At 46.3% G+C, this 26,563-nt stretch overlaps 1 protein-coding gene across 5 annotated transcripts; it reads left to right on the plus strand.

The window, feature by feature from the left end:
- Nucleotides 1-1,557: 1,557 nt before the first annotated feature.
- Nucleotides 1,558-26,092, plus strand: LOC125747407 (AMP deaminase 2-like). 5 transcript variants are annotated; one of them, XM_049022619.1, is made up of 18 exons: nt 1,558-1,876; nt 13,423-13,553; nt 13,781-13,902; nt 14,543-14,611; nt 16,143-16,254; nt 16,545-16,731; nt 16,833-16,974; nt 17,283-17,372; nt 17,708-17,837; nt 17,997-18,191; nt 18,888-19,019; nt 19,454-19,617; nt 20,992-21,118; nt 21,725-21,888; nt 22,052-22,172; nt 22,281-22,454; nt 22,541-22,651; nt 23,089-26,092. In XM_049022619.1, exons 1-18 carry the CDS (start codon nt 1,867-1,869, stop codon nt 23,302-23,304), a joined length of 2,397 nt encoding a protein of 798 aa, XP_048878576.1. In that variant the 5' UTR covers nt 1,558-1,866; the 3' UTR covers nt 23,305-26,092. The 5 variants fall into 5 exon arrangements, with proteins under 5 accessions (XP_048878576.1, XP_048878574.1, XP_048878575.1 ...); XM_049022617.1 differs by lacking the exon at nt 1,558-1,876 and adding an exon at nt 4,624-4,789; XM_049022620.1 differs by lacking the exon at nt 1,558-1,876 and adding an exon at nt 7,168-8,324.
- The last annotated feature ends 471 nt before the right edge of the window (nt 26,093-26,563 follow it).

A 26,563-nucleotide genomic window follows, 5' to 3' on the forward strand; every position in this document is an offset into this window, starting at 1 on the left:
TCAATGCAAATTACATTGCTGGGCTGTTTCAAGCTGATCCTGTTGGTGGGTATATTCACCCGATAATTGAATTACAACCGGAGTGTAATTTAACTTAACGTGCCTCATTAATTGGTCTGATATTGTCATACGTGTCCTTGATTAGTCAGTCGGATAATTGACCCTGTTCTGGTGGCAATTAGACCCCAATCTTATTTATGCAGAGCAGTGAGGTATTCTCCCTAGGTAGTGCTCAGTTGGATCTTAGGCAAAGATTTGTTTTAGGAGGGGTAATTGGAGTGGGTCTATTTACTTTGTACTTGTCCATCAGCAGGTGGTGGCTTGGGGGGAGTCATGGTTTTTGTTGACTGGGGTCTTACTTTGGGCTTCTGGTTAGCCAGTCCCTGGTTTAGGGATTTATGATCCCTGGTAGGCCAATGGTGGCACAAGTTGCCTAATGACATCAGACTACCCTTCCATCTTCAAGAACCTCCAAGACCCATCTGATCCATGAATTCCTCTACTAGCCTGATGCCTTTTACATTCCCTAAATGTTCATATGTTGCACTTCTCATCGCCGAATAGTCTTTGTAGGTTCTTGGTTTGTTAGTTGTTGTGTAGCTGCTACACTGCTTATACATCTGCCTGATCATTCACTGGAAGCTCAGCCTAGCCAGACCTATACCTTGTTGAGTCCTTGATGGGGGGGGGGGGATGTGGCTCAGTGGGCTAAGTCTCTGTGCCTGTGATCCGAAGGTCACCAGTTAAAGCAGGACCTTGGTATGTCTGCGGGTGCTTGAGCAAGGCCCTTATCCCCCAGCTCCCTGGACACTGCGACAGGTGGCCAGCTTGTTCTCCCCTCCAGAGAGCAGTGTGGTGGTGGGGTGGGGTGGGGGGGGGGGGGCATAAAGAGAATTTCCATATGAGGATTTATGAAGTATCATTTTCACACCGATAATGTTTTAGGCTTATTTCCATCACCCGTGCTGCTAATGTCTAAAGTATTTGCTAAAAAAATTTAAAAGAAATGCACAAATCCACTTGTCAGCTATATGATAAAGTAATGTTCACACTAGGCTTACATTTATACATACTAAGATTCAGGTTAAGTTATAGACTTTCATGTTGACGTCAGCATATAATTTCAGCACCCTTTATCGTGGCAGGGGTAACGCTGCATGAGAGCTTTCAATCAAGACTATCAAGTAAATATTTGAGTTACTGTTTCTGAGATCTAAACCCCCATTCGGTCACTGCTATTCAGATTCGTCTCTGAGTCGTATTGGCCAAGGTGTTGCATAAAATAATCCATCCATCCATCTTCTATAACCGTTGTCTGGAGCCTAGACCAGGACGGGGCGCCAAACTACTGCAGTAAAATAAAAATGAATTATATATGGCATTTAATATATAGGAATATTTAATACAATGAGTGGAGTGTCTATAAATGCTATTCGCATATACTACAGTATTCCGGGAAATTAAACGAAATACATGCAGGGTTAGGGGTGGTGTATGGTTAAATGGTGTTACTGTACCTTTAAATTTTGTTCGACTTTTTCAGTTCCTGGAATTTCCACGAACTTGCGTAAATTGCCCGTACTCCAGTTGTCTTTAAGAGACTCAGAAAGGGGGACTGATTAACGTCTCTTTCTCACTTAATCGAAGTTGGATTCGTCCCTGTTGGGCTACTGTATTAGTCCAAAACGAACAATGCAACGTATTAATTGAAATTTTTCAGCGGATGTCTCTAACGTGTAGGCATTGTTCATAGCGGGTTGGTTTTTACCGTATAGTAATAAGTCAGCACATACCAAAACGCGAGATTAACAAAGGAGACACATAACTACTAGTGTAACTATACAACATCTTACCGAATCCGCAACAATGGCAGGTGGTAAGTAGCTATTATGTTAACTAAGCAGTGTTATTGTGTAGTGCCGGTCCTGGCAGTTTTATGATAGAAAACAGCATATGCAGTACAATGGTGTTTCCACACCCTCCTTTTCTATATTTAAGCTGTCAAATGACCACACGATGCCTTCATGAGCCTCACAGTGCTTTAATAGAGATCACATATCTCTATGACAGTATTACTGTGTCGGTCATGTTTTTACTACCCGACAGCGCCGACATCTGGGCATAAATAGTGTAATCCCGTCTACATTACACATCTTACTGTATATTGTATAATATGAGCTATAAGTAAAATTAAGAAATGAGGCCTAGCCGCCTAATTTTGCGAGTCTTATGTATCATTCCATGTGTAAGCAGTAAAAGGTTTTCATATAAAATACTTGTTTATGGTCATATATTTTTGATTTGCCGCACGGATTGCCATTCTAATTTACTAATCTTGATCCTGAACATGTTTTTTTTCCATTCTTACTAATTTACAATTGAACAGAACACAAGTGCTATTTCTTAAATTCATATAAACCCTGTTACATGTTTATTGGTAATTATTACTCTTTAGAGTTCAGCTTGCTTAATGTCCTTTTATTGGTCTCCATATCTCATTCTAAAGTTCATAAACCTACGCTGAAAGAGAAAGTCAATGTGAACTGTCGTCATTTAAGTTTTGCTCGTTTCTCATATACAATGCTGGGGTTGGGGAAGAAAGACAGGCCCCCACAAAATCATGCGATCCTAAAATGAAACAAATTCAAGTTCAAGTCCCATGAATAACGACAAATACAGTTGCTGCTTCCATGCCACCAAGCAGGGACGGATTATGGGTTGTGTGGGCCCCTGGGCAAAACGTTCGCGAGCCCCCCCCCCACCACCACCACCACCACCACCACCACCACCACAATTCAACGGCCCTTGGCAGCCAAACACCCTCCCTAGAGGGTCAGGGGCCCTTGTAGGCAGAGGATCAAAGAATGTAGGCCCTCTAAAATAGACAAATGAAAATACATTGTTGCAAATTGTTTTGGGCTAGGGGCCCCACGGGCCCCCTGCACCCCAAGGGCCTCTGGGGAGCGGCCCCGCTGGCCCGGTCCGTAATCCGTCCCTGCCACCAGGTAAAATGGATGGCTGGCTAGTCCTCTGGGGCGCAGTTCCCCTTGTCTCTGGCTTTTACTTTCCGTTTGATATGATTTCGCCAGCATACTGTCTGCGTGTATTCCTGCGGTCTGGGGCTTTATCTTCTTTTTTCCTCGTGTGTGTCTCTCCAGTGTCATGCTATGTGATTCCCTGCCTTCTGGGCCGCGCACCTTCCAGCACGGCAGCTCATCACGGAACCGTGACTCATGTCTCTTCTCCGATACAAGAGGGCGCTGCTTCAACATTTTCCCCCCAATTTTAAAACGCAAAAGCGCTAAAGGCAGCGCATGCACGTATCTTCGTAAGCCTCATAGTCCCTATAGCATGAGCGAGGAAGACCTGCTCTGAGAGTCTGTGGTGCGCAAGCTGTGGTTCCAGTTCTCAGCATTGATACGTAAACCCTTCCCATCTCTCGCCTTCACTTTTCAGAAGTGCTCTCCCATTCATTTCTCCTGTTTTTTTAATACCATGCGTACAGTATATTTATGCTTCATCTCAGAACAACCAATTGTGTGTGAAAATGAGAGGGTGGGAACTTCGGCTGTGCGGTGTTTCCCCCACATTCTTGCGTCAGCTCAGTTACGCGACTCAAAGCTGCTGCGTTACTCTCTCTCTTTATTTGGCAAATTTTATAAAGACTGGCAGAGCAAAAGAGCAGAATGACATGTATGCTCTCTGTTAGTGAAATCAGAACAATGTTAGCAACACTCAGAACATAATCTGGCTTTTTGCTTTGTAAGAGCATCCCTGTCTGGGACTACAGACTGGAAGGAAATAAAAAATTATTAGGTGAAAGATTATTAGGAATTTCTGTCCTTTCTGGGTAGGTCCAAACATTAATGTAAGGACAGTAATTACGGAATATGGATGGTGAGAACTCTATGGACAATGAAAAGAAGTGAAACAAGCAGGAGGTGGATGTGGGTCTCGATTGTATCCTGGGTCACTGGGGCAGAAGCGAATCAGAACATATCGATGCGCTATGGATGAATAGACCCACTCCATCTGCCCCTCCTATATTTGGATGATACGTGAAACCGATCAATACGGATTTCCCAAGCTTTTGGCTCGGCCTTTCAAGGCGCGCACATGTATACAGTGCTTACTTATTAATGACTCTGAGCGCTGATGGGCAACTGTAGAGTGCCCAACCTGCAGAGCATGGAGGCGAAGATACTGAAAATTGCTGGTTGACCGCCATCGTAAGCTATCAAGTCAGAGTCACTTTAGAGGCCAGTGAGCACACAATCGTCCACATTCACAATCCGAGGCATAATTGGGGTCAGGCTTGACGCCAGTCGCCGGGGAGACCCTGCCTCGTAACCTCGCGGTAATGGCCGTCCCAGATTCATGGACTTTATACAGCAGCTACTGCCCTGGTTGCTATGGCAACTGTGAGTCACAGAGCTCAGCGTGATTAGAGGAAGTAGACGGATGCCCCTCAGTAAGGGGGGTGAGTGGGGCGGAGTCACCACTGCAGTCGGTGTCCTCTTCCTTGCCTCTGCAGTCCCCCCGCCCCCCCCGGCCCCCCCATACCACTAGCAGTGCTCCTCTTCTGTGCGTTCTTCCTGCCCCCCTCCCCCGTGCTCCATCCCTCGGCTCGGGACTGGCTTGTCCTCCAGGCGCCGCACATACACACACGCGCCCCCATGCCCCTCCACGCCCGCACACAGCAGCACCATGTCTTCCGGCCCGCCGACCCTCCCTAGGCCCAGGTCCCCCCTGAGAAAAAGAGGCAGCCTTCAGAGTGCACTCAGCCCTGGTGAGTGTGTGTATGCGTGTCGGGGGGGCCGGGTGAGGGGAGTCTGTGAAATGCGTAACATACTGGCAGCTGGTGCATGCGGCAGGCTACGTCTGTGCCTGTTGGGGGGGGGGGACTCCAAGGGAACTGTGAATGAATTATTACTTACTCAGCAAAGGGAGACACTGTGGTCCTTCTAGGATTGTATGCAGAGCCTGAGTATGCTAATCAGGCATCACATAGCACGCTAACGCAGCCGCTATTTTAAACAGTGCTTTAAATGGAGAGTGTTTGTGAACCGTCACATAGTACGTTAGCATGCTATACATCCGGAGAGTGCTGCGAATGGGGAGATCTAATGAAACGTCACATACCATGATTCCTGCTCCCCAGCTCTGTGTGTATGTGTGTGTGAGTGTGTATATGTGTGTGTGTATGTGTGTATTCTCCGTGTGTTTATATAGGCTATTTTCTGCTGCTCAAAGACACAGGGTTTAGGTGCATTGGTTTCTCTAAAATATCCATGGTAAGTATTGCTTGTGATGGACTGGCACCCCATCCAGGGCATCACCACAGCTGTCCTCAGAATAAGCGGTTGGAAGACGGGTGGTACAGTAGCATAAATGGATGGATATTTATAACATACTGTAGATGAAGGTGTAGAATATCACATGACCCTTTTTTACTAGTGGCTAGCAATGTAATTTTATTAGTACAATCTTACTGAGAATGAAAAAAAAATTATTTCTGAGTGGAACTGTGCGATTGCTGTGTTTCTACTAATGATTAAGTTCAGCGGTCTCATATCTTACTGATTCTTACTGATCAAGGTTCTTGGTTTAATAAATGTTTCCACCTTCATTTTTTAACTGTAAGTCACCTAACATTGTGAAAGAACTGCTGAATTAATTAAGTCACTCTGTAGCCAATAGCCACCCAGTAGCTCCTTTTATGTTAGTGAGTGACAGTCTCCAGCATAAGACCCAGACTGTACCAGGGCAGAGCAACTTTGACCTCTGAGCTAATGTAAAACTTTTATCTCTGTATGTCAGAGCAGATCTGATGCATCTTCTCACAGCAGCTGACAAGTCTGCAGCTTATCTGGCCATGAACAATACTGGTTAAGGCACGTAAGCAAGGGAGGACACACATCAGCGGGAGCACAAGAGCACAAAATGTCCTGACCTGCGAGGTGTTTGGGTGCTTATGCTGAGGATTATAAGAGTATGTCAGGATTCAATACTTTGTTCGTTTGATATATAGTGAAATGAAAAATCTATACTGGCCAACAAAGGAAAGACACAGTAACTGCATATTTGGCAGATCTGTGGCCTGTACTAGGAAGCGGGGATACTGGTTTATCGGGGTAATTTGTCAGATTTAAGGTACCACAGTTTAAATGGACTTAATATTCGTTCACTTACATTTTGCCCAGACCACCTTAAATCACCCCGATAAGCCAGTAATCCCGCATCGTAGTACAGACCACAGATCTCTTAGGCTTGGTTTTATCTTTTGGCAAATATCAAGTATCGGTGTAAAAATTACAGTAACTAGAAAATCTACATTATAACTAAAGTAAAACACATTTCTCTCAGTTCCCACGTCAGCGTAGTTATTGTGTTTTGCCTTTATGGGGCGATGTAACATCAAGTTGGTTGAGATCTTATAGAAAAAACTTGATTGGTCCTGTATTTGTGACTTGACTGATGAATCATATTAACGGTTTCCATTCGGTATGACTGAGGCTGAATTTGTATAAGGAAAAACTAGTCTATCGCCTATAACTAGTCTATCTATTCGGAATTGCTTTCATGGTTGGCTTGTAGATCGTCATCCTCCAGAACAGGGTACCTTCACAGAAGGTCTATACCGATGACCTTTGAAGGTGGTCTCCCATGCTACCTATACTGTAGGTACACTTTCAGGGGAGTATGGGAGTGTCCTTTGCCTGGGCATTATGGCAGTACAGGAAAAGCGGCCTCACTCTGCCCCCAGTGGAAACTACGAGAACTACCACACACATCTTCAAGCTGAAATGTTGCCATGCTGCCACCACTAAAGAATACCTGTCAGTGACATTCGTGAAAGCCCTTAGTTGAGGAACCGGATCAAAGAGTTCCAGTTCCAGTTTAGTGTTTCTGCCGTTGCACCTTGGGTACATCTGCATTCACATGTGCTCTATATAGCGGTGACTTCTGTGCAAACTGCATGTGGTAGAAAACACATCAAATGGCAGATGTGAGGCCATTGGTGCTTTGCTTCACATATAAGATGCATAAATGTGAACTTATAGGATTATTAATAATAATAAAAATAACAATAATAATAACAACAATAATAATTATTATTATTATTATATGCAAGAACTTTATTGTCATTCTAGGTGCCCAATGAAATTGCAGATCACTTCAACCTCAAATGGTACAATAACATTTAAAACTTCACACATAAATACAATATATTCAGTGAAATATAGAAAAATAAAAATTGGAAATACCGACATAAAAATCCAAACTCTAAGCAATAAATACGAACTACAGGCAATTTTAACTATAAAATACAACTATCACCCGGGTGCAAAAAGCACCAGCAGTTATAGTGCAGTAAGAGCACAGTATGACAGATTTGGAATGAAAGCTTATTGGTGTTGTGGAATGACATGTTGTCGTTATTATTGCCGTTGTTATTATTGTTGTCGTTATTATTGTTGTCGATGTTGTTATAATTATTGTTATCGTTATTATTGTTGTTGTCGTCGTTGTTGTTATTATTATTGTTATCGTTATTATTGTCGTTGTGGTTATTGCCGTTGTTATTATTGTTGTCGTTATTATTGTTGTCGATGTTGTTATAATTATTGTTATCGTTATTATTGTTGTTGTCGTTGTTGTTGTTATTATTATTGTTATCGTTATTATTGTCGTTGTGGTTATTGTTGTTATTATTATTGTTATCGTTATTATTGTTGTTGTTGTTATTGTTGTTGTTGTTACTATTGTTGTTATCCTTGACCTGGGTTGGCTTGGTAAAAATGTCCAGCTGTATTAATGGCTCTGGGTAAGATTTTTCTTGCCGAATTAGGGAGACTGGGCTCTGAGGCTCACCGTGATGATTTATCTATTTGGGGAGGTGACCCAGAGACTGAAACGTGAGCCTCCCCTGACAAACAAGGGCGCCGCATCCCTGCAGACGTGTTTGCGGCACCACATGATGTCACGGCCACACGCACATGCACAGATGGCGTCTCCTAACCCCGCAGACTGGCCGTGTTGGTGGCGAGGGAGCTGTGTATCTTTTTTGAGCTGAGGTGTTTTTCGGGGTGGAGCTGGAACCTTCTGAACTGATTAGGGGCTGCATCTGATAGGAGCCCTAGTGGGTGTGCGCTGCTCCCTCTGCTCAAAAGGCTGTCTGTCCCACTTCCACCGCAGTCGTACAGAGACAAGTTCCCCTAAACGTGCTGCCATCCCTGCATGCATCGTTTTTCCTGGGAAAGCCTGTACCTGCACCGGCAGCACACTGGATCTCCACTGAAGCAGTAGCACCAGCTTTGCCCGTAAGTCTCATGGTGGCCAGGAAGTAGTGCACTAGTTCTTTGTTTCTTACTGCAGCGGCAGACGATTTTTTACTGCAGTAGTTGTGTGGTAGAGATTATTGTTTGATGGGGGTGCAATTCTCAGTAACGACCACAGGAGGGAAGAAAAACATAATTCAAACTAAATGAATTTGATCTTCTGCATTTTTAGTTACGCGTGATAAGGAGTCATCTTTTGCCTGCTGACGCCTCCGGACTGTGTTTCTAAATATAGATGGGTGAGATGTGATAGTTCAAATGGCAAGGAGAGGCAGAGTTTACTTTCACATGGAAATCCAGTAGCTATTGACCTGGTTGACAGCAGTATTTCATAGATGGCTCCTACCTGTTACCTGCCCGTAATCCCACCCTTCGAGAATCTTGATTGGGCCCTGGCCACCCAATCAGAGTACACCACTTCAGTTAGCTTGCATTTACGGCAATATCTCCCAAGGCTTGTACATCATTAGTGCTGGACTTTCAGAACTGCATTAGGTAAGCAATTCTTTCTATGCCCCATGTGTCAGTTTGCAGTAAATTTGGATTCATTTGACTCCATGCTGAGTAAATGGGCTTGTTTTTATTGCAGAAATCTTAGTTGGTGTGTACCACAGCCTTTAGCAACCAGGCTTTTCAGAACTCACATATGAGACCGACAAGAGTTTTTATAGGAAAGATTACTTCAAGGAACAATTCCAAACCACACACACACGCAGATGCACACCTTTGTGTTGAAATGTCTGTTTGTGGGTGGGGGGCTGTGGCACATGTAGTAACATCATTTTAATTGGTGTTCAGTTCTCTGCTCTGAACCTACATCTTCACACAATGATGCCTCCATGTCCAGTCGTAATGCATCCTCCTGATTGGTTCTGTTTTTAGGGGCTCTGGTATGAGCTGCCCTAGACTCCACCCCCTCTTGTTACCATAGTTACTGTTATTTGTTTTTATTTCTCTAATCTTTGCCGGATGGGGTCCGGCTGGCCACCTTCCAGACAGCAGGGTGATTCTTGGGAAGTAGCAGCTTTGCATTTGCCTAAGGTCTCGTTCCCAGTACGGACATCCCAGATACCGGCTCAGATGAGGCCCTGTGCTTCTCCTGACATGCTCAGATGGGCTGAGAGAGACTATAATTAATAAATGAGGGATCGTCTTGCTGGCTGCTGTACGGTTTACTACCCACATGCAGGACCTATTTTGCTATTCATAACCTCACATTTAAGCACCTTATTATGTCGATTGCTGTTATACAGACCCGTATTTTTAAATGTTTATCGTTCAGAAACTCCAAAGCTAACAGCGCTATGTTGATCAGTTCTGCTTAGGGTGGGGGCAGACAATGCTGGGGCTGTCTAGCTGTATGTCCCGTGCATTGCATTTTTCTAGAAATTTCTCAGCTTCTGTGTGTGTGTGGGGGGGGGGGGTGCTTGGCAGCGTTGTCTTCTGCCCGATCTTGTGGCAGCCGCACCATTGGTGATGCCGGCTGAACCAAACAGTTTATTTCTGTCCTGGTGAAGGCTGTATATGTTGCAATGAGACAAAAACCCGTTATTTTTGACATTGTGGGGACCGCCTTTTCCGTCCCCACAAGGGGAAACTAAATTTTATAAAAATCTGTGACTGCAATCGAAAAACTAACAATGCCAATAGTCTTGTATTTTGTTTGGTTACTCATAGTTAAGGTTATGGCTGGGTAGGGATCAAAGATGTCATTGCTGGGATTTAAGTTTTTCCTATAGAAACGAATGGAAGGTCCACTTAGAGATATAAAAACAAATGTGTTTGTATGTGTGTGTGTGTGTGTGTGTGTGTGTGTGTGTGTGTGTCTCAGTACAAGACCAGCTGTTATATTTTGAGTTTATCCTGCACACCAAAGTTTTGTTTTGTCCTCATTACTGACTGGCATTATTTAAAACATTACAAACACACATAAGGAGCAGCAGGGAATGTATGTATGTCTTTCTGTGCTGCTGCAGAGAATCCAGTCAATCAGTCAGAAAATCCCCAAGCTGGAAAGGCAGCAGCCAGGCATGTGTGTGCATCTTACTCCCTAGAGCAGCATTCGGGGCTGGAAGACAGCATCACTGTGTGGGGAGATCCCACTCAGAGCCACTGTACAGTGTAGCCTGTGAGATGTGGCACTCTCCCTCCATCTCCCCCTCTTCCCAGTGAAATGTGGTACACTCCAGCCCTGTGTCAGTGCTATTTAAATACGGAAGCTTTCAGTGACGGCTGCTAAGAAGCCGGCAGCTAGAGACGAGGGGTGGGTGGGTGGGGGGGATCCCATCTCTGTTTTGTTCTGCATCCAGCCGCAGCGGAGGCTACGCCAGCCAGACCAGGCCGCTTGGTACGTTCCTCTTGCCGACAATTAGCCTCTCAAGCTGCTTTTGCATTGCTAGCTACTTTAGCCACACTAAGCAGCAGCACACAGCATATCCTCCCAGTGATACCCTCCTCCTCCTCTTTCTTCTCCTCCCTGGGTCTCCGTCTTGAGTTCGAATGTATGCTTATGCTAGTGTGGCCCGGCTGCATGTCTCAGCATGTCAGTGGCTGCATGTATCGCATGCGCTTGTGTTTCGAAGCGTTCAGCAGGGCATCGCTAACAGAGGCTCCAGTAGTTGGGTGGCCGAGAAGCGCACCCCCCCCTCCTACCCCCCCAGTGCCAGGCGAGGCCCCAACTCCCCCCCCTGCCTGCTGCCACACACTCCCACGGGTGTCGCTCCTGAGGCTGCGATTTCATGCAGTGCTGCAAGAAAAAGGGACCCATTTGGGACCAATTACCTGTAATGTGTCTATAATGTGAGCATCCTAGAAATAAGAAAGTAATTTAATGTGCCAGTTGTGACGCATAAGTGACCTTGAGCAGAAGAAATGTATGCTTGTGGATGTTTACTTCACCCCAAGCAAAGGTGTGGTCAGTGTGTCACAGTCACACACACACACACACAGGTTTGCAGGGACTCCATTCACTTCTATGGGGAAATCTGTAATCCCAACATGACGACCTTAACCCCTACCCTACCCTAACCTTACCCAGAACTAACCAAACAAAGTACAAGACTTTTGGCATTTTTTGTTTTTTTTGGTTGATGTCATCGATTGTTATGAATTTGAGTTTCTCCTTTTGGGGACTGAAAAAGTGGTCCTCACAATGTCAAAGTAACAGGTTTCTATCACACTGTGGGGACATTTGAACCCCACAATGTAATATATTCATAACCTACACACACACACACACTCTTATCTCAAAGGGGCAGCTAATGGATGTCTATGTGCACAATCTGCCTGCTTTGCCCGCTTTTCTTCTAGTCACACCTCCAGACAGGCGAGGTTGGTTTCTCTGGCACTTAATGGACCAAATTCAGCTATATGCTGTTTTTCCCCAGCAGACTTGTCACCAGTCACTGCCAACTGGTATGCGTTTGTAGCTGGGTATGCTTGTGTGAACCTCAGCATGTTATGGCTGCTTGTACTAGTCTATTCAGAGAAAACAGCTGCTTACTGGGCCGGTTTAATAAGGTGCTTTACGTCAAGATAAGGAAACACATTATGAAGATGTGAACCATACGCTGGAAATACTTGTTTCCAGTAGTACAGTTTGTGTCTGAGATACGCTACAGAATTACTGAGATTCCTTGCACACTGGGGACCAGAATAGAAGTTCATTCGTCCATGTTGACAAGCCTTTGGTAAATACTGGTTCCGGCAAGCGATTACAGTTTGTATCTGACGCACAAATTTTATACGGCATTCACAAAATAGCACTGCTTCTCTCTTTCGATGTCCCCACATTGAATTGCGTTACGATTAAGGACAGTAAAATCATGGCAAGAGCCATAATTTTTTAAAGGTCTGTGTTTATATCAGCACCACTTTGTCAATCTTTACAAATGGGGGTCATCCCCATCCGCTCCAGTTAAATGAGATTAAGGACTTTAAATCTCTCTCAGCAGTGTCATTCTCCTTATGTGTGCAGCTTGGACAGCATCTGCATCCATCTTAGGACCACGTAACCTATAAACGAGGACCACAGCTTACTGAAAGATCTGCTGAAAGTCAAACATTTTCTGGCAGTTTTGTATGGTTCTTTTATGTGGTAAATTGTACCTGGCAGTGTTACATGGCTTCGGGGGTGAGTGTCATGAGATGAATGCGATTGTGTTTTAGGCACTCAGTGTTTTTCCAGCTGAGATCAGCATGTGTATATGTTTGTGTTTTGGGGTTAGTGGAGATCATGTCCTTCAGGGCTTTGTGTGAGTGTATTTTCGCGGATCTTCTGGTTGTGGTCTTGAGATCTTTCAGTATGTGGTTCTATTTTCACGTGAAGGACATCATTGGGATGCCACTGTTGCGTGACTGGAGATCACAGCTGACAAGTAGCGGGGGGGCATTTTGACGGCAGAAAGGGAGTCTGGGTATTTTCTAAGACCGGGAATGGGAAGGATTTTCTGGATGTTTCTCCAGGACCATCTGGGGTTGTCTGCACATCCAGAAGCCTTTCTTCTTCTTCTTTTGTCCTTATTCCACTGCTGTACTTGCCCAAGCACAGCGCAAAATCGCTATGGTAACTAAAAGCTCAGAAGGACAGACAGCTAAATTTATCCCTTTAACAAGCTCTGCATCTGATGGGTACTTTGCTGAGCCTGTAAACAGCCCACAGCCCCAAGATGGGTGGGAGGGGGGTTATTGCCCCTTACTCTCCTTCACAATCAGTGTTACCCTGGGAAAAAGTGAGTCAGGGGACCTGTGGATGGACTGGATGTGAGAAAGATTGTTAGAATGAGTACATGTACCAGCTTGGCATTCTGGGTAGGATTGTGAATGTGTGGACGGTAACCGTCTAGGAGGCTATGTGTGGTTTGCATAATGTTCGCACACTGTGTGGATACACAGTACTGCTACGCCGCAAGGTTTTTATCATCAGATCAGGTCCAGGTGGCTGATCTCTTCTCTGTCCTGAAGACACTGCAACAAGCATCTTTAAGTATTTGTCATATGGTGTGAATCATGATTGGTCTTTGATGGTTCTCTCTCAACCAATGGAAAGTCTCATAGTAAAACTCCACCTCCTTTTTTGTAGATTTGCGTGGTATCTCCACCTCCAAGGCCCTCCCGCCTCAGCGATCCCTACCGGGGACCCCAGTTTCCCACAAGCACTTTCCCATTGACTTGCGCACCTCCATGGACGGCAAATATAAGGAACTGGCGCAGGTGAGAGGTGCACCACTGTTCACTGTCCCTTTTAGTGTTGGAAGATGGCCGCAGGTGTGCTTGTGTGTGAGCAACAGAAAACAGATGCTGTGGGGTCTCACCCACAATGCATACAAACATTTTAAATTTGATTTCCTTTTAACTTAATCTGTTTCTTGGTTTCAGTTTTCTTCTTTGAGTTTTTTTTTCACAGCGGGCACACAAACTCACACTGTCTGCACCCACAGGAGCTGTTCACGCGGGACAGCGAGATGCGCAGCGCCCCCTATGAGTTCCCGGAGGAGTCTCCCATTGAGCAGTTGGAGGAACGGCGCCACCGTCTGGAGAGGCAGATCAGCCAAGATATCAAGTGAGACACCAACTCTCGCTGATGCACATATGTTAAACTCATGCAGTGACACACAGATGAACAGTGAAAGGCATAACTGTAACATACTGCCATCCATGTACAAACATATACATGCCACCAAGACACATACCCTTGCAGTAACACTGAGGGATACAGATAGACAACTCAAAGTGTCCAGGAATGAGCTGCTTTTGTATAATTGGGCAACTTGTTACAGACAGGGGTTGAAGGACCAATAACAGTGGACGCAGTTGTCGTGGTGACACAGGATGTTAGGATGTGGGCTGCTTTATTCACGCTGTCAGCTTGGGGTTCCTCCAGCAGCTTGGCCACAACCCTCAATGCTCTTTGACCAATCAGGTTGACCTCTGCGGTCTGATTGTATTTTTCTTGGTGTTTTCCATCCACCTCTCTGTCTCTCTCTAACCCTGTGTGTGTGATTTTGTGTTTCCTTTTTTGGGCATTTCTGTTTAATGTCTGTCTGTATCTGTGCGTGTCTGTTGGGGTCTCTGGATCTGTGTGTATCGCTGTTATCGTGTTATATCTGTGTTTCTCTGCATATCTCCGCGAGTCTCTTTCTCATCCCCTGTCTCTGCTTGGCCTGCTCACGCACTGCCTGCCGTGCCTCACCCTTCCCCAGGCTGGAGCCTGAGATCCTGCTGCGAGCCAAGCAGGACTTCATGAAGATCGACAGCGCTGCTGATCTGGAGTGAGTGCGCTGCGTTGTCTACGCATCAGCTTGCTAAATGTCTACGCGTCAGCGTTCCAGCCCTGTGTCTAGTAGCGTGTTAATGTGACGACGTGCCAGCGGTCTGTGTCAGCGTCTGTGTATAATGGCATGTCAGCACATTAGCGTGCTAGCAGGCTAACACCTGAGCCTGTTAGTTTTTTGCATGCTAAGCATGCCAGCGTATTAGCATGCCATGAGGGTAACACATCAGTATTTTTGCGTGTTAGCATGTCAAAATAGCATGCTAGTATGTTGCTGTGTCTGCATTTCTGTATGCTAGCTTGTATCTGCAAAAGCATGTAGCCCAGCATGTGCTGCAAAATATCAGTGTGGTGGTGGGTTAGCATGTTAGCATGGGGGATGCTACATACGAGCATTACGATGTATCAGCAAATTTAGCTTGTAGTCATATCTATAGCATGCACAACAAAATTTTAGCTGACTTGATCATTTTCTCCTGATCGATCATGAGTCTTTGGTTTGGTTAATGCAGATAAATATCTGTTCAGTTTCTGAGTTTTGTCATGAGTAGGGTGACCACTCGTCCAGATCTCTTCCAGACAGTCCGGTTTTCCAGCCCTCTGTCCGGACTGCTGTTCGGTGTTCTCTATTTAGCCCCCTTGTCCTCCTTTTAGTCCCCTTGTTCACTTCCCTGACCCCCCCCCCCCCCCCCCCCGCCTCCCCATCAACAATTAACGCAGGTCTCTCCAACCCTCGATCACACAAAAAAGCGTGAAACTCGCATGTACTACGGGCGTCGAGAGTGGGCATGATTGCAATGAAATTTTTATGTAGTTTTACCAAATTAGGTAGATCATCAACTGCTCTTGGCTTCCATTGTATGTGCATGATATTTAGCACACCCCCCCTCACTAAAACTTTTAATGGGTGTCCTCCTTTTTGACCCTTCGTCCTCCTTTTTGACCCTTCGTCCTCCTTTTTGGACGCAGGTGTCCTCCTTTTTAGATTGGTGCCAGTGGTCAGCATAGTCACGAGTCACCCTGACTGCACTGTTAGCACTGGCGCCTGCAACATTGTCTTCAACGAATCAAGACTCAGCCAGAGCAGCCAAGACTCACCAGCCTAATGTTCAGCCAGTCCAATTTTCTTAATTGTCTTGTTCCCAGCTTGCTGCCGCCAAAAACAGAAAGTCACAACTGCTTCATATGGGGCAACATTATTAAAAGTAGTTCAGGAGTTTCCTCATCATGGCTGTCAGCCAGGGGCCCTGGCTGCTGCAAACTGCATACAGCATACAGCATACTGCATACTGCATACTGCATACTGCATACTGCGTACAGCATACTGCGTACTGCATACTGCGTACAGCATACTGCATACTGCGTACAGCATACTGGAAGCAGGCTGATGGCGCCATCTGCACCCACAAAAGCATGTTCGACATCCACAAAACATCTATCATATTCTCACGAAGGATCCAAAACAAGATCCCTGGGCCTATTGGTGGTGCCCCATAATGCATCTGGACACATGCTCCTCCCCCTCACAGGCTTCTGAACGAGCAGAATGAAGTACACGTAGACCACGCTTCAAAGGAGAGGGAGGTGACCCTCGAACGGGAGTTTCAGCGCGTGTCCATCTCTGGAGAAGAGAAATGTGGGGTAAGAGCCTCTGGCTTGCAGAGAGTCCCTGGTCCATGTCCTCTGAAGAGCAAACATAGCACAAGGTTTCTACATGGTCATGCAGACTAACAGTACCATAGCTGTGAAGGAGGTGCATGATAAACACTAAGAATTTGTCACTCAGAACTGGGTCTGTTACATCTACCTGCAGGTTGATAATATATTGTTTCGCAAACGTTTGCCCTATTTGTATCACCACATCGTGACCTCTTAAAGCTGAGGTGCAAGGGCAAGTTCTCCCAGACACCCGTCCATATGCCTCTCTCCAGGTGCCCTTTACGGACCTGCTGGACGCAGCAAAGTGTGTGGTGAAGGCTCTGCTGATCCGGCAGAAGCACATGGCAGTGTCAATGCAGGGCTTCTGCAGAACTACGTCGTGCTACCTGCAGGAGCTGGGTGAGAAACCGCCAGTGCTGCGCGTCTACGAGGACATCCCGGAGACACCAGTGGCCGCAGGTGGGGGTTCCTGTCAGCTGGAGGTTTGAGGTGCTTCAAGGTGGAAAGTAGAGTGGTGAAGAAGGAGACCTCACATCTTGCTTTCTCCTCATCCTCCACAGATGCCCCTGTGCATCCCCCGGTTTCAGAAACTCATCCCTATGAAGGCCAAGACCCCAAAAACATGCCAGCAGACATAGGGTATGGCCTCAGGATGGTGGATGGCGTGGTCCATGTCTACACTAAGAGGAACACCCTTGAGAAGTGAGTGACCAGAAATGCAGAGTCAGAGGTGGGCAGTTCAGGTGCAGAGAGTAAAAGTCCAGACTAAGATTTTGTTTCAGCCAACCTATTGAGTATTCTGTGACCATGACGGGTTGGTTGAAACAAAAACTTGATCTGAGTTTCTACTCTCTGGACCTGAATTACTCACCTCTGCACAGAATACATGCTAACCTAAGTTTGTATATTTTGTAGGAAGCACACTGCCTACCAGACTTTGAGCATAGTTGCTAATGTATGACATACAAGCTGTTGATACAACTTTTCCTGCGCTTTGATCCTGTTCCCAGGAGTACCGAGCTAGATCTGCCCTACCCAGACTTACAGGAATACATCACCGACATGAACATGATGATGGCCCTTATCATCAATGGCCCAGTGTAAGTGAAATATGTCAGGAGTCCGTCAGGCCTACTCTCAAACTTCTAAATCCCTAATGAGCCAGCGGGTAACGGATAAGTACGGAGATGTCCAAGTCACCTCAGTCTGGAATCACATTCTGCTCCAGAAGCAGCAGTGACTGTTTCAGGGACAGCTGGCTGCAACAGATAAAGCCAAGACTACAACAAAGTTGGTCTCCGTGGAGACCAAAAGTCAATGAGCCTTAACTATAAGTATGACATCACTTCAGCTAAACCACCCAGCATCCCTACACTGTATCCCGTCGTTTTTTAGCTGACACTGATGAATTTCTGTCTTCACGGGTGGCCATCAGGAAGTCCTTCTGCTACCGCCGGCTGCAGTATCTGAGCTCCAAGTTTCAGATGCACATCCTGTTGAATGAAATGAAGGAACTGGCAGCTCAGAAGAAGGTTCCCCACCGTGACTTCTATAACATCCGCAAGGTGATTCCATATCCTCTTGGTATAAATAAAACTTCACACGCCCATCGTTCTTAATAAATCAAACCCAAAGCAGGCCTGTCTTTGGTTTGTTCAATAAGATTGTGAGCTCTACACCCAGGTGATTCTCTTGGTGGTGCTTTGTACACCTTCCTCCTGTAGGTGGACACGCATATTCACGCCTCCTCCTGCATGAACCAGAAGCACCTCCTTCGCTTCATCAAGCGGGCCATGAAGAAGAATCCTGAGGAGATTGTGCACATGGAGCAGGGCAAGGGCCAGACTCTCATGGAGGTCTTCGAGAGCATGAACCTCACGGCCTTCGACCTGAGCGTGGACACACTCGACATGCATGCTGTGAGAGTCACGGACAGGGTTCCTGGTGGGACGAGAGTGTGGGCGGGGCTCTGAGTATGATGGCAGGTAGTCTGTGGGTGGGGCTCTGAGTATGATGGCAGATAGTCTGTGGGCGGGGTTCTGAGTATGACGGCAGGTACCCTGGGGAGGGGGGGGGGGTTCTGAGTATGATGGCAGGTACCCTGGGGAGGGGGGGGGGTTCTGAGTATGATGGCAGGTAGTCTGTGGGTGGGGCTCTGAGTATGATGGCAGATAGTCTGTGGGTGGGGCTCTGAGTATGATGGCAGGTAGTCTGTGGGTGGGGCTCTGAGTATGATGGCAGATAGTCTGTGGGCGGGGCTCTGAGTATGATGGCAGATAGTCTGTGGGTGGGGCTCTGAGTATGATGGCAGATAGTCCGTGGGCGGGGCTCTGAGTATGATGGCAGATAGTCTGTGGGGGGGGCTCTGAGTATGATGGCAGATAGTCTGTGGGCGGGGCTCTGAGTATGATGGCAGATAGTCTGTGGGCGGGGCTCCGAGTATGATGGCAGATAGTCTGTGGGCGGGGCTCTGAGTATGATGGAAGTCTGAGTCTGTCGCTGGGGCTCTGAGTAGGATAGCAAATAGTCTTTAGCTTGTGCAATCAAATCAGTCCTACAACCAAAACCTCTTCATGACCAATATCCCAAATCTCATAGCTCCTCATCCTTTACAGGACCGCAACACCTTCCACCGCTTCGACAAGTTCAATGCGAAATACAACCCCATTGGCGAGTCCATTCTACGGGAAATCTTCATTAAGACCGACAACTACATTGAGGGGAAGTATTTTGCACATATCATCAAGGTGAGTCATTGTCTACAGTCCAGTTTAGCTACAGAAATGAGTCCAGATTGGAATGAAAACCATTTTATTTTCCTACACTAACTGCATTGTCCATTACCAGCACCACTGTACTATGTGGACAATGAGTCACGGTACCACTTTTTAATCTCTGGTGGACAAGTTGGTGTATTTGGCCAAAAATCATCAGTATACCAAGCATAAAATCAATCAGAAAGGAGTATTTGATTATTAACTTTTGTATATGATGAGAAAAATATAGAACAACTCCTGTTGTTATATTGCAGGATATTTTGTAATAAAGTAAATTAGTATGACAGCATTATATACCTTCACGTTTCACCAAAACGATATGGTGGTGAATTTCAAGATCACCCTGCCATGGCTAATGGTAAATTGTGTGTGTGCGTTCACGTCTGTGTGCATGCCCAACACAGGAAGTGATGTCAGACCTGGAGGAGAGCAAATACCAGAATGCAGAGCTACGTCTGTCCATATATGGACGCTCACGGGATGAGTGGGACCGGTTGGCTTGCTGGGCTGTCCGTCATGGCGTGTACTCTGACAACGTGCGCTGGCTGGTCCAGGTGCCTCGTCTCTTGTGAGTACTCCCCTCCCCAAGGCAGAAACTCACCGTTAGAGGACTGTACTCTGACATCCTCCCATAAATAGCTGGCGTTTTAGGGTCGGTTTTAATAGGTTCTATTAAGTTACATACATATTACATCACAATTCGTACGTAGCGGCCATTTTACCAGGTAATGCCGAAGATGTCATACGTTGCTCAGATTCTGAAAGTTCGATGTTTCTTTTAAGTGTTAAAGAAAGATTCATAAAAACAAAATTTATAAGAAGTGCTCAGGACCATAAAAATCTGGCCGAACCATTTCTTCATAGCATTTCAAGGAAGTCTACCCTCACAGTTGACCATAAAGTCTAAATACACATGCACTGAGGCAAAATAACGCTTTGTTAAATTAATTAGCAAATTGTGCAAACTTTGTCTTATAGTAAGGTACCGAACATACACTCAAAGAAATTGTTTTTTAGATATATACTCAAAAAATAAAAACGGAACCAGCAGGTGTGATAATATATATTTTAATATGCAACATCAAGTTCTCCTTGTTAAACTCGGTGGCTATAAAAACTCATATGTTTAGCTGGTATAAATTAATTTTGTCCTTAGGAACGAAAGCAGCTAGCCTGATTTATCGCTAAAGAAGGCTTCCATATACTGTATGACAAACCACAAGGTGCCACTGTGCCACTAGCAGGCTAGCAAGATAATTCTAGAGCAGAGCCCTGCTGTTTGCTGACTGCTCTGCTCTGTTATACTGACATTCAGTCGGCAGTTTAAGCCTATTTCACTGCACACTTTACATTAAGGCGATATGCACTGATCTCCAAAGCAGCTTCTTTCTTTGGAACGTTGCCTAGGATTTTAAAAACATAAAATACAATCTCTCAAAGTATTTTGCTACGAATCACACCTGATTTGTTTCCGTCTGGCAAAATACAAATTACCCGAAAGTGAATAAATATGTATTTGAAATATATTTAACTGAAATACTGCCCAGCTCTGCCTGTAACGAAATGCGAAGAATCTGCCACTTCGTGACACAACCGCCGTTCAATTCCTTTCGACTGATGGCTTTATGCCAAGTTTTCCGCTGCCTTTCCGGAGGTTCTTTGGTTTCTTTGTCTTGATTTTTACAGACCGAAGGTATGCAGAAGAATTTTTGGGGTTTTTCTTACTCCTGTTATTCACTCATTCCCTGGTAAAATGGCCGCCGCCTCATTTTCATTCGTTAGGATTCATTCAGGACTTCAGTTTCAAATTCCCCAGCGTAACGACGCCTCTGCATCTAGTAAGACCTTATTCTTCAACATTTTGTGCACCAGATACCCTTCTCGGACCACAAAACAATCAAGCTGGCCATTAGATTAATGTTTTCCTCTGCTTTTCTCTCAGTGACGTCTACCACACTAAGAAGCAACTGGCCAACTTCCAGGAGATGCTGGAAAACATCTTCTTGCCCCTGTTTGAGGCCACCATCAACCCCCTGAGCCACCCAGAGCTGCATCTTTTCCTCCAGCATGTGGGTGCTGCTCTTTTAGGTTTTGCTGATAGACCTTATAACATGTGTGGGGAGGAACAAGAGACCTTTCTGAATGCTACGGTGCCCAATAAGCATTGCTGCTGTAGTTAACTGCTGTAGATAAGGGGCCGTTGTGTATGCGGGATTTTGCTGCAACTCCCTAATTGGATTACTAAGTAGAGCACTGATTGGCCGAAGAGTCCTCACTCCTGGATGTGAACAGCTGACCTAAAGGTTATCCCAGAAACCTGCATATACACCAGTCCTTTCAAGATTATATTGGCCACCCCTGCTATAAGCTCAGTCTCAAAGTCCTAGACACACGCATCTAGGTTAATTGGTGTCTAAATTTCCCATAAAGTATATATCCCCTGCAATGGACTGGTATCCCATCTAGGGACCTTCTCTGTGTTATTTCCTACCTTTCCAAAGACTGGCTTCAGACTTATAGGAATCCTTCACAGGATAAGTTCAATAACGACTTGAAATATCTAATAGTGGCCACGTGTTCATCACTGATTGTGTTGAACATAATTTCTGGATTACTTCTGGAAGTTAGTCTTTGTGTTTAAAGATGCCATTAACATCTGTTATGTCTGAGTTCAGGTGGTGGGCTTTGATAGCGTGGATGATGAGTCCAAGCCGGAGAACCACATTTTCAACCTGGACAGCCCCCTTCCAGTCGACTGGACGGAGGAGGACAACCCCCCCTACTCCTACTACCTCTACTACATGTTCGCCAACATGACCGTGCTCAACCACCTGCGAAGGTACGGTGCCAAGGATGTCCGCTAGAGGTGGGCGGGACTCCTCCGTGTCCAGCATCCACCCGTCCCCCTGGGCTCCAACAGCTAGTAAAAAGCACTGCGTCTTGGACTATAAATGTCCCCAAAAGACTGAATTTGTCCTACTCTGGGGGGGGTTGGGATTCAGGAAGCGTGGCTTCCGTACCTTCGTGCTGCGGCCGCACTGCGGAGAGGCGGGGCCTATTCATCACCTGGTGTCGGGATTCATGCTTTCCGAGAACATCTCGCATGGCCTCCTGCTGAGAAAGGTGAGGCTCGTTCTGCCGCCGCTCGACGCCTTGGGGGGTGGGGGTGGGGGTGCGGCCACCCGTCTCCTGGTGAAATGACAGTGACACGCACGGCCACTCCCCTACCAGGCCCCGGTGCTGCAGTACCTGTACTACCTGGCCCAGGTGGGCATCGCCATGTCGCCCCTCAGCAACAACAGCCTCTTCCTCAGCTACCACCGCAACCCCCTCCCCGAGTACTTGTCCCGTGGCCTCATGGTCTCCCTGTCCACCGACGACCCGCTGCAGTTTCACTTCACCAAGGTGAGCCGTGGAGCCGCTCCGACGTCTTTTGTGAAATGCGTATGATGCCCCCCCACTCCCCTTAACGTGTTCCATGTGGCTCCCAGGAGCCGCTGATGGAGGAGTACAGCATCGCCACCCAGGTGTGGAAGCTGAGCTCCTGCGACATGTGCGAGCTGGCCAGGAACAGTGTGCTGATGAGCGGCTTCTCCCACAAGGTGAGTCTGCCCTCCACCACCAGCGACTCCACCCTCTCTAAGCGCATGCCCACACCTCGCTAGCCCCATATGTATGTCTATAGGCTGATTTATACTTCTGTAGAGCTTATGCTGTGATCTATGCAACCGGCCTACATCGTTGCGTCAGTGTGTTTGTGTCACTCTGCAATCACACTGCCAAAACGCTATGTGGTACAATAGTTCTGGGTGTGGCATTTGTCTTCCCACCCTACGATATATTCAATCGTTCAATCAAAAAAAATCATTTTTATCGTAACATTTTTGCGTTACATCGCCCTACTTACTCCGTCAATTCGGCACAGAAGTATAGATCGACATTCATCCTCCTCCACGTCTTCTTTCAGTCAATTAAGTGGCAGATGTTGCACCAGACATCTCCAGCCAGTCCTGACCCCCGCCTATGCCCCTCTCCCCAGGCGAAGAGCTATTGGCTGGGCCCTGGCTACTTGAAGGAAGGCCCTGAGGGCAACGACATCCGGCGCACCAACGTGCCCGACATCCGCGTGGCATTCCGCTTCGAGACGCTGTGTGAGGAGCTGCAGCTCATCACCCAGGCTGTCCGTACTGCAGAGCTGGAGCCCATCCCGGAAGAGGACAGCCTGTCCATGGCCCCACTCCCAGGGGGACGATAGGCAGCCTCACTCTTTCCTCTCCCTCCCCCTCAAACCAAAACTGACTCAGATAAACAGGGAAGGCTGCCACCTCCTGGGCATGAAGAGTACTGCATGCTCACAGCTCAACCTATATTTTGACACCAACTAAGCAACCAGTGTCAGACACAGACTGGGCCTGTCTTCCAGCAAGGGTGGCTGGCGTTAGCGATTATTATGCCAGTGCTGTGTGTGTGTGTGTGTGTGGGGGGGGGGGGGTGTGATCTGTCTCTGTCAGCTGCTGTCTCACTACCTCCTCTTTCTTCCTCACTGTGAAACTGTGTCGGCAAGTTAATAAGTGACAGCAGCTTCTAACACTCGGTGTTAGAAACCTTGAAAGATGCATGAAGGTATGGGGTCAAATCCCACTCCCCTCCCCCACCGTGCTGCTCTAGATGTCGCACTTGTGTTTTTTGCACCTGCTCGCCTCGCCCCCGTGGCCCCCACAGGCCGCACGTATCCATGTGACACATAATAGGTCGTTCAGATAAGATCTGGGAGTTTTGGGGGAGGAGGGGGGGCACATCCCTGGGAGGAGGAACCAATCCGGATCCACATTCCAAGACATAACAGGGTAGAAACTCACCCATTTTGTGTAAATGTTGGGATTAGTACCCCCGAGTGTTTTTTAATGACATATCTCTTCTCCATGTCCCCAGTTCTGAGCGGTGCAGGTTTCCCCGTAAGCTTGCTGTCCGCCCACCAAATGGGCGGCCGTGCTCCGGGTTTGCTTTGGGCCCGGTTTGCCCTCCATCTCCCGCATCTTTACCGCTGTTTGCTGTGGCCTCTTGTCTGTATTTGTTGTTTAATTTAATGTCATTTGTTCTGACAAACATTCCACGGGTTTCTCCTCAGAAGTCTCACAACAACTGCTGACACTGTTAGGCGACAGTTATCTTGAGCTGTAGGGTGTTGCTAGCACAGTCTACCCTGCATAGGTTACCTTATGGTACTAATATGTTGACCAACGTTTTTTTTCCCCAAAGTTGTTGGCTTGATGGAAGAAGGACCCATTTTTGAAGACGAGAGTAATGTGATTCCCCTGCGACTGTTGTCCACTCCGCCCTGACTTTGGGTCAGGTTCGTCACCTCTGCATGTAGTCCTGCCCTCTGAGGCAGATCCTGCATTAGCTGCACGGTGTTTTACAGAACTATAGAAGTATGTTTACGACGCACAGTTAAATCTGCTGCGAGGGGCCATGTGAGAGAGCTGCCCAGGGGCGAGAAGCTGCCAGCTCCTCCGGTGTCCTGCGGCAACATCGACACTGGCCAGCTCACAGAGAGGCATCGTCCTGCTGAGGGACATTGATTATTCCTCACATCCACATTTTTTAAAATGTATTTTATTGGCCTGCCATCATACATGCTGCGTATCCCGGGCAGAGAGCCATGCTTGTGAGAGATTTCACAGCGCGTGTGAGATCATTTACATGCTCATCTTTCATGCTGTACTCTGTGAGGTCATTTGTTGTAAGTCATTCACATGAAGGGCATTTACTGTGAGCTCATTTGTTGTGAAGGAATTTTGAGTAGGGACATTTACAGTGAGACAATTCTGAGCGAAGGACATTTACTGTGGAGTCACCTGTTATGAAGTAAGTCACAGTAAGGGAATTCTCTATGATGGGCATTTACTGTAGGGTCATTTGCTGTGAAAACATTCACATTTGCCTTGGTATCATACATGCACTGTGAGGTCATTTACCACAAATCTGTTGGTTAAGATGCGTACACAGATCTTCAGTGTGGCTCCTTCAGTTCCATAAACCACAGAATTTATTTTTTTAAAAGCTATGGAGAGATATACTTTATAATATTAATATATCTATGGAACCAATAGTTTTTTTCTGGGATGATTCTGTCGTCAAGGTGCATCTTATCATTGTATGTTTCCGGGCTCCCATTGCAACTGTCATGATTTTAATTCCATTTTTATTTTCTCACTGTCACTCCTGAACGTTGGTGATGATATTTTGATATGCACTTCAGAGCAGGACAGATTTACATGTTTAAATCTGTGTATCAGGTTCTTTGTGTCGCTGGAGTGGAAGCCTGAGCTGTTCATCCTTTGCAGTGTGCAGGAATGCAAGGTTATGATTTCATACTGACACACGCAGGCTGAAAGACCAAGCTACGCCTGAAAGTGTGTGGACACTAGTGAGACCATATTTGCACACCTGCTTCCTCTGTTTTTGTACCTGGTTGCCCAAACACAGGTCATTTTTCACACAAACCGTTCACACCAGCACCATTTTATGGCCGTTCAACTTCGCCCCATTTCCTTGTCTACGTGTAAATGGCATACGATCACGTTTCTCTGAATAGATGAGGAAGAAAACAAAGCACAGCTGAGATATATAAACCCACAACCTTATTGCAGGCCGTATGTAGACAAGGCGCTTGATGCTTTTGTTACCAGTTCACACTGCTACAGCCCCTGTTCTCACAATAGACGGGTGACTGCAGCATCCTTGAGTCTCTCAGCCTGCAAGGGTTTCTGGGTAACGGACGTCAGAGTCTTCCGTCCCCCATTTGGTGGCAAAGATGGACTCCGAGATCCACGCACCAGTACCTGGTACTTATTTTGGTACTTCTTTCATCTTTCTTTACGGTTTCCATTTTAGTCATCTGCGATTCTGATGTAGTTCTGTTTATTGCTTTTCCTCTGGCGTCCTGATGCAGTCGCTGTCTCCAGTGACACACAGACTGACGTGCATGAGCACAGGTGTAATGTTTAATATATTAAACAAATAAAGCATGTTTAGTCCGCCTCACTTGCCCTGGTGTCATGTCCTTCGCACTGGCTCTCCATAGGCCACAAGGCGAAGCGTTTTCTTCTGTGTGCCCTTAGTGCAGACCTGGCTCCCTCCTTCATCCTGGGCACCTCCACTTCAGCTACACCTATATTCGTAAGACAACCTTTGCACTAAGTCACCGATCCCGCTGTCTTCTTTTTGAGGAGCCTACTTACTGGTACAAACTGGACCAAAACTAGCATCTGTCACGGCTGACCAGCAGCAAATGTAAAAGCCTGTGTTTGTGTGTAATTACGGATAATATATACTTAATATTGTGACCAAAAGTTAATAGCTTGAGATCTCAGTTAGGAGACTAATCTTGTATATTGTTAGAATGTAACTTAAGGTGAAGAGTTTCATTAATATCCTGATGCAAAATTTGTGTCATTAGCTTTGTCTAGCTTTTTACTTCTAAAATTTATTGAATGGAAAATTGCAGGGAA

Source organism: Brienomyrus brachyistius, chromosome 8 (genome assembly GCF_023856365.1).
Source record: "Brienomyrus brachyistius isolate T26 chromosome 8, BBRACH_0.4, whole genome shotgun sequence".
Classification (NCBI taxonomy): domain Eukaryota; kingdom Metazoa; phylum Chordata; class Actinopteri; order Osteoglossiformes; family Mormyridae; genus Brienomyrus; species Brienomyrus brachyistius.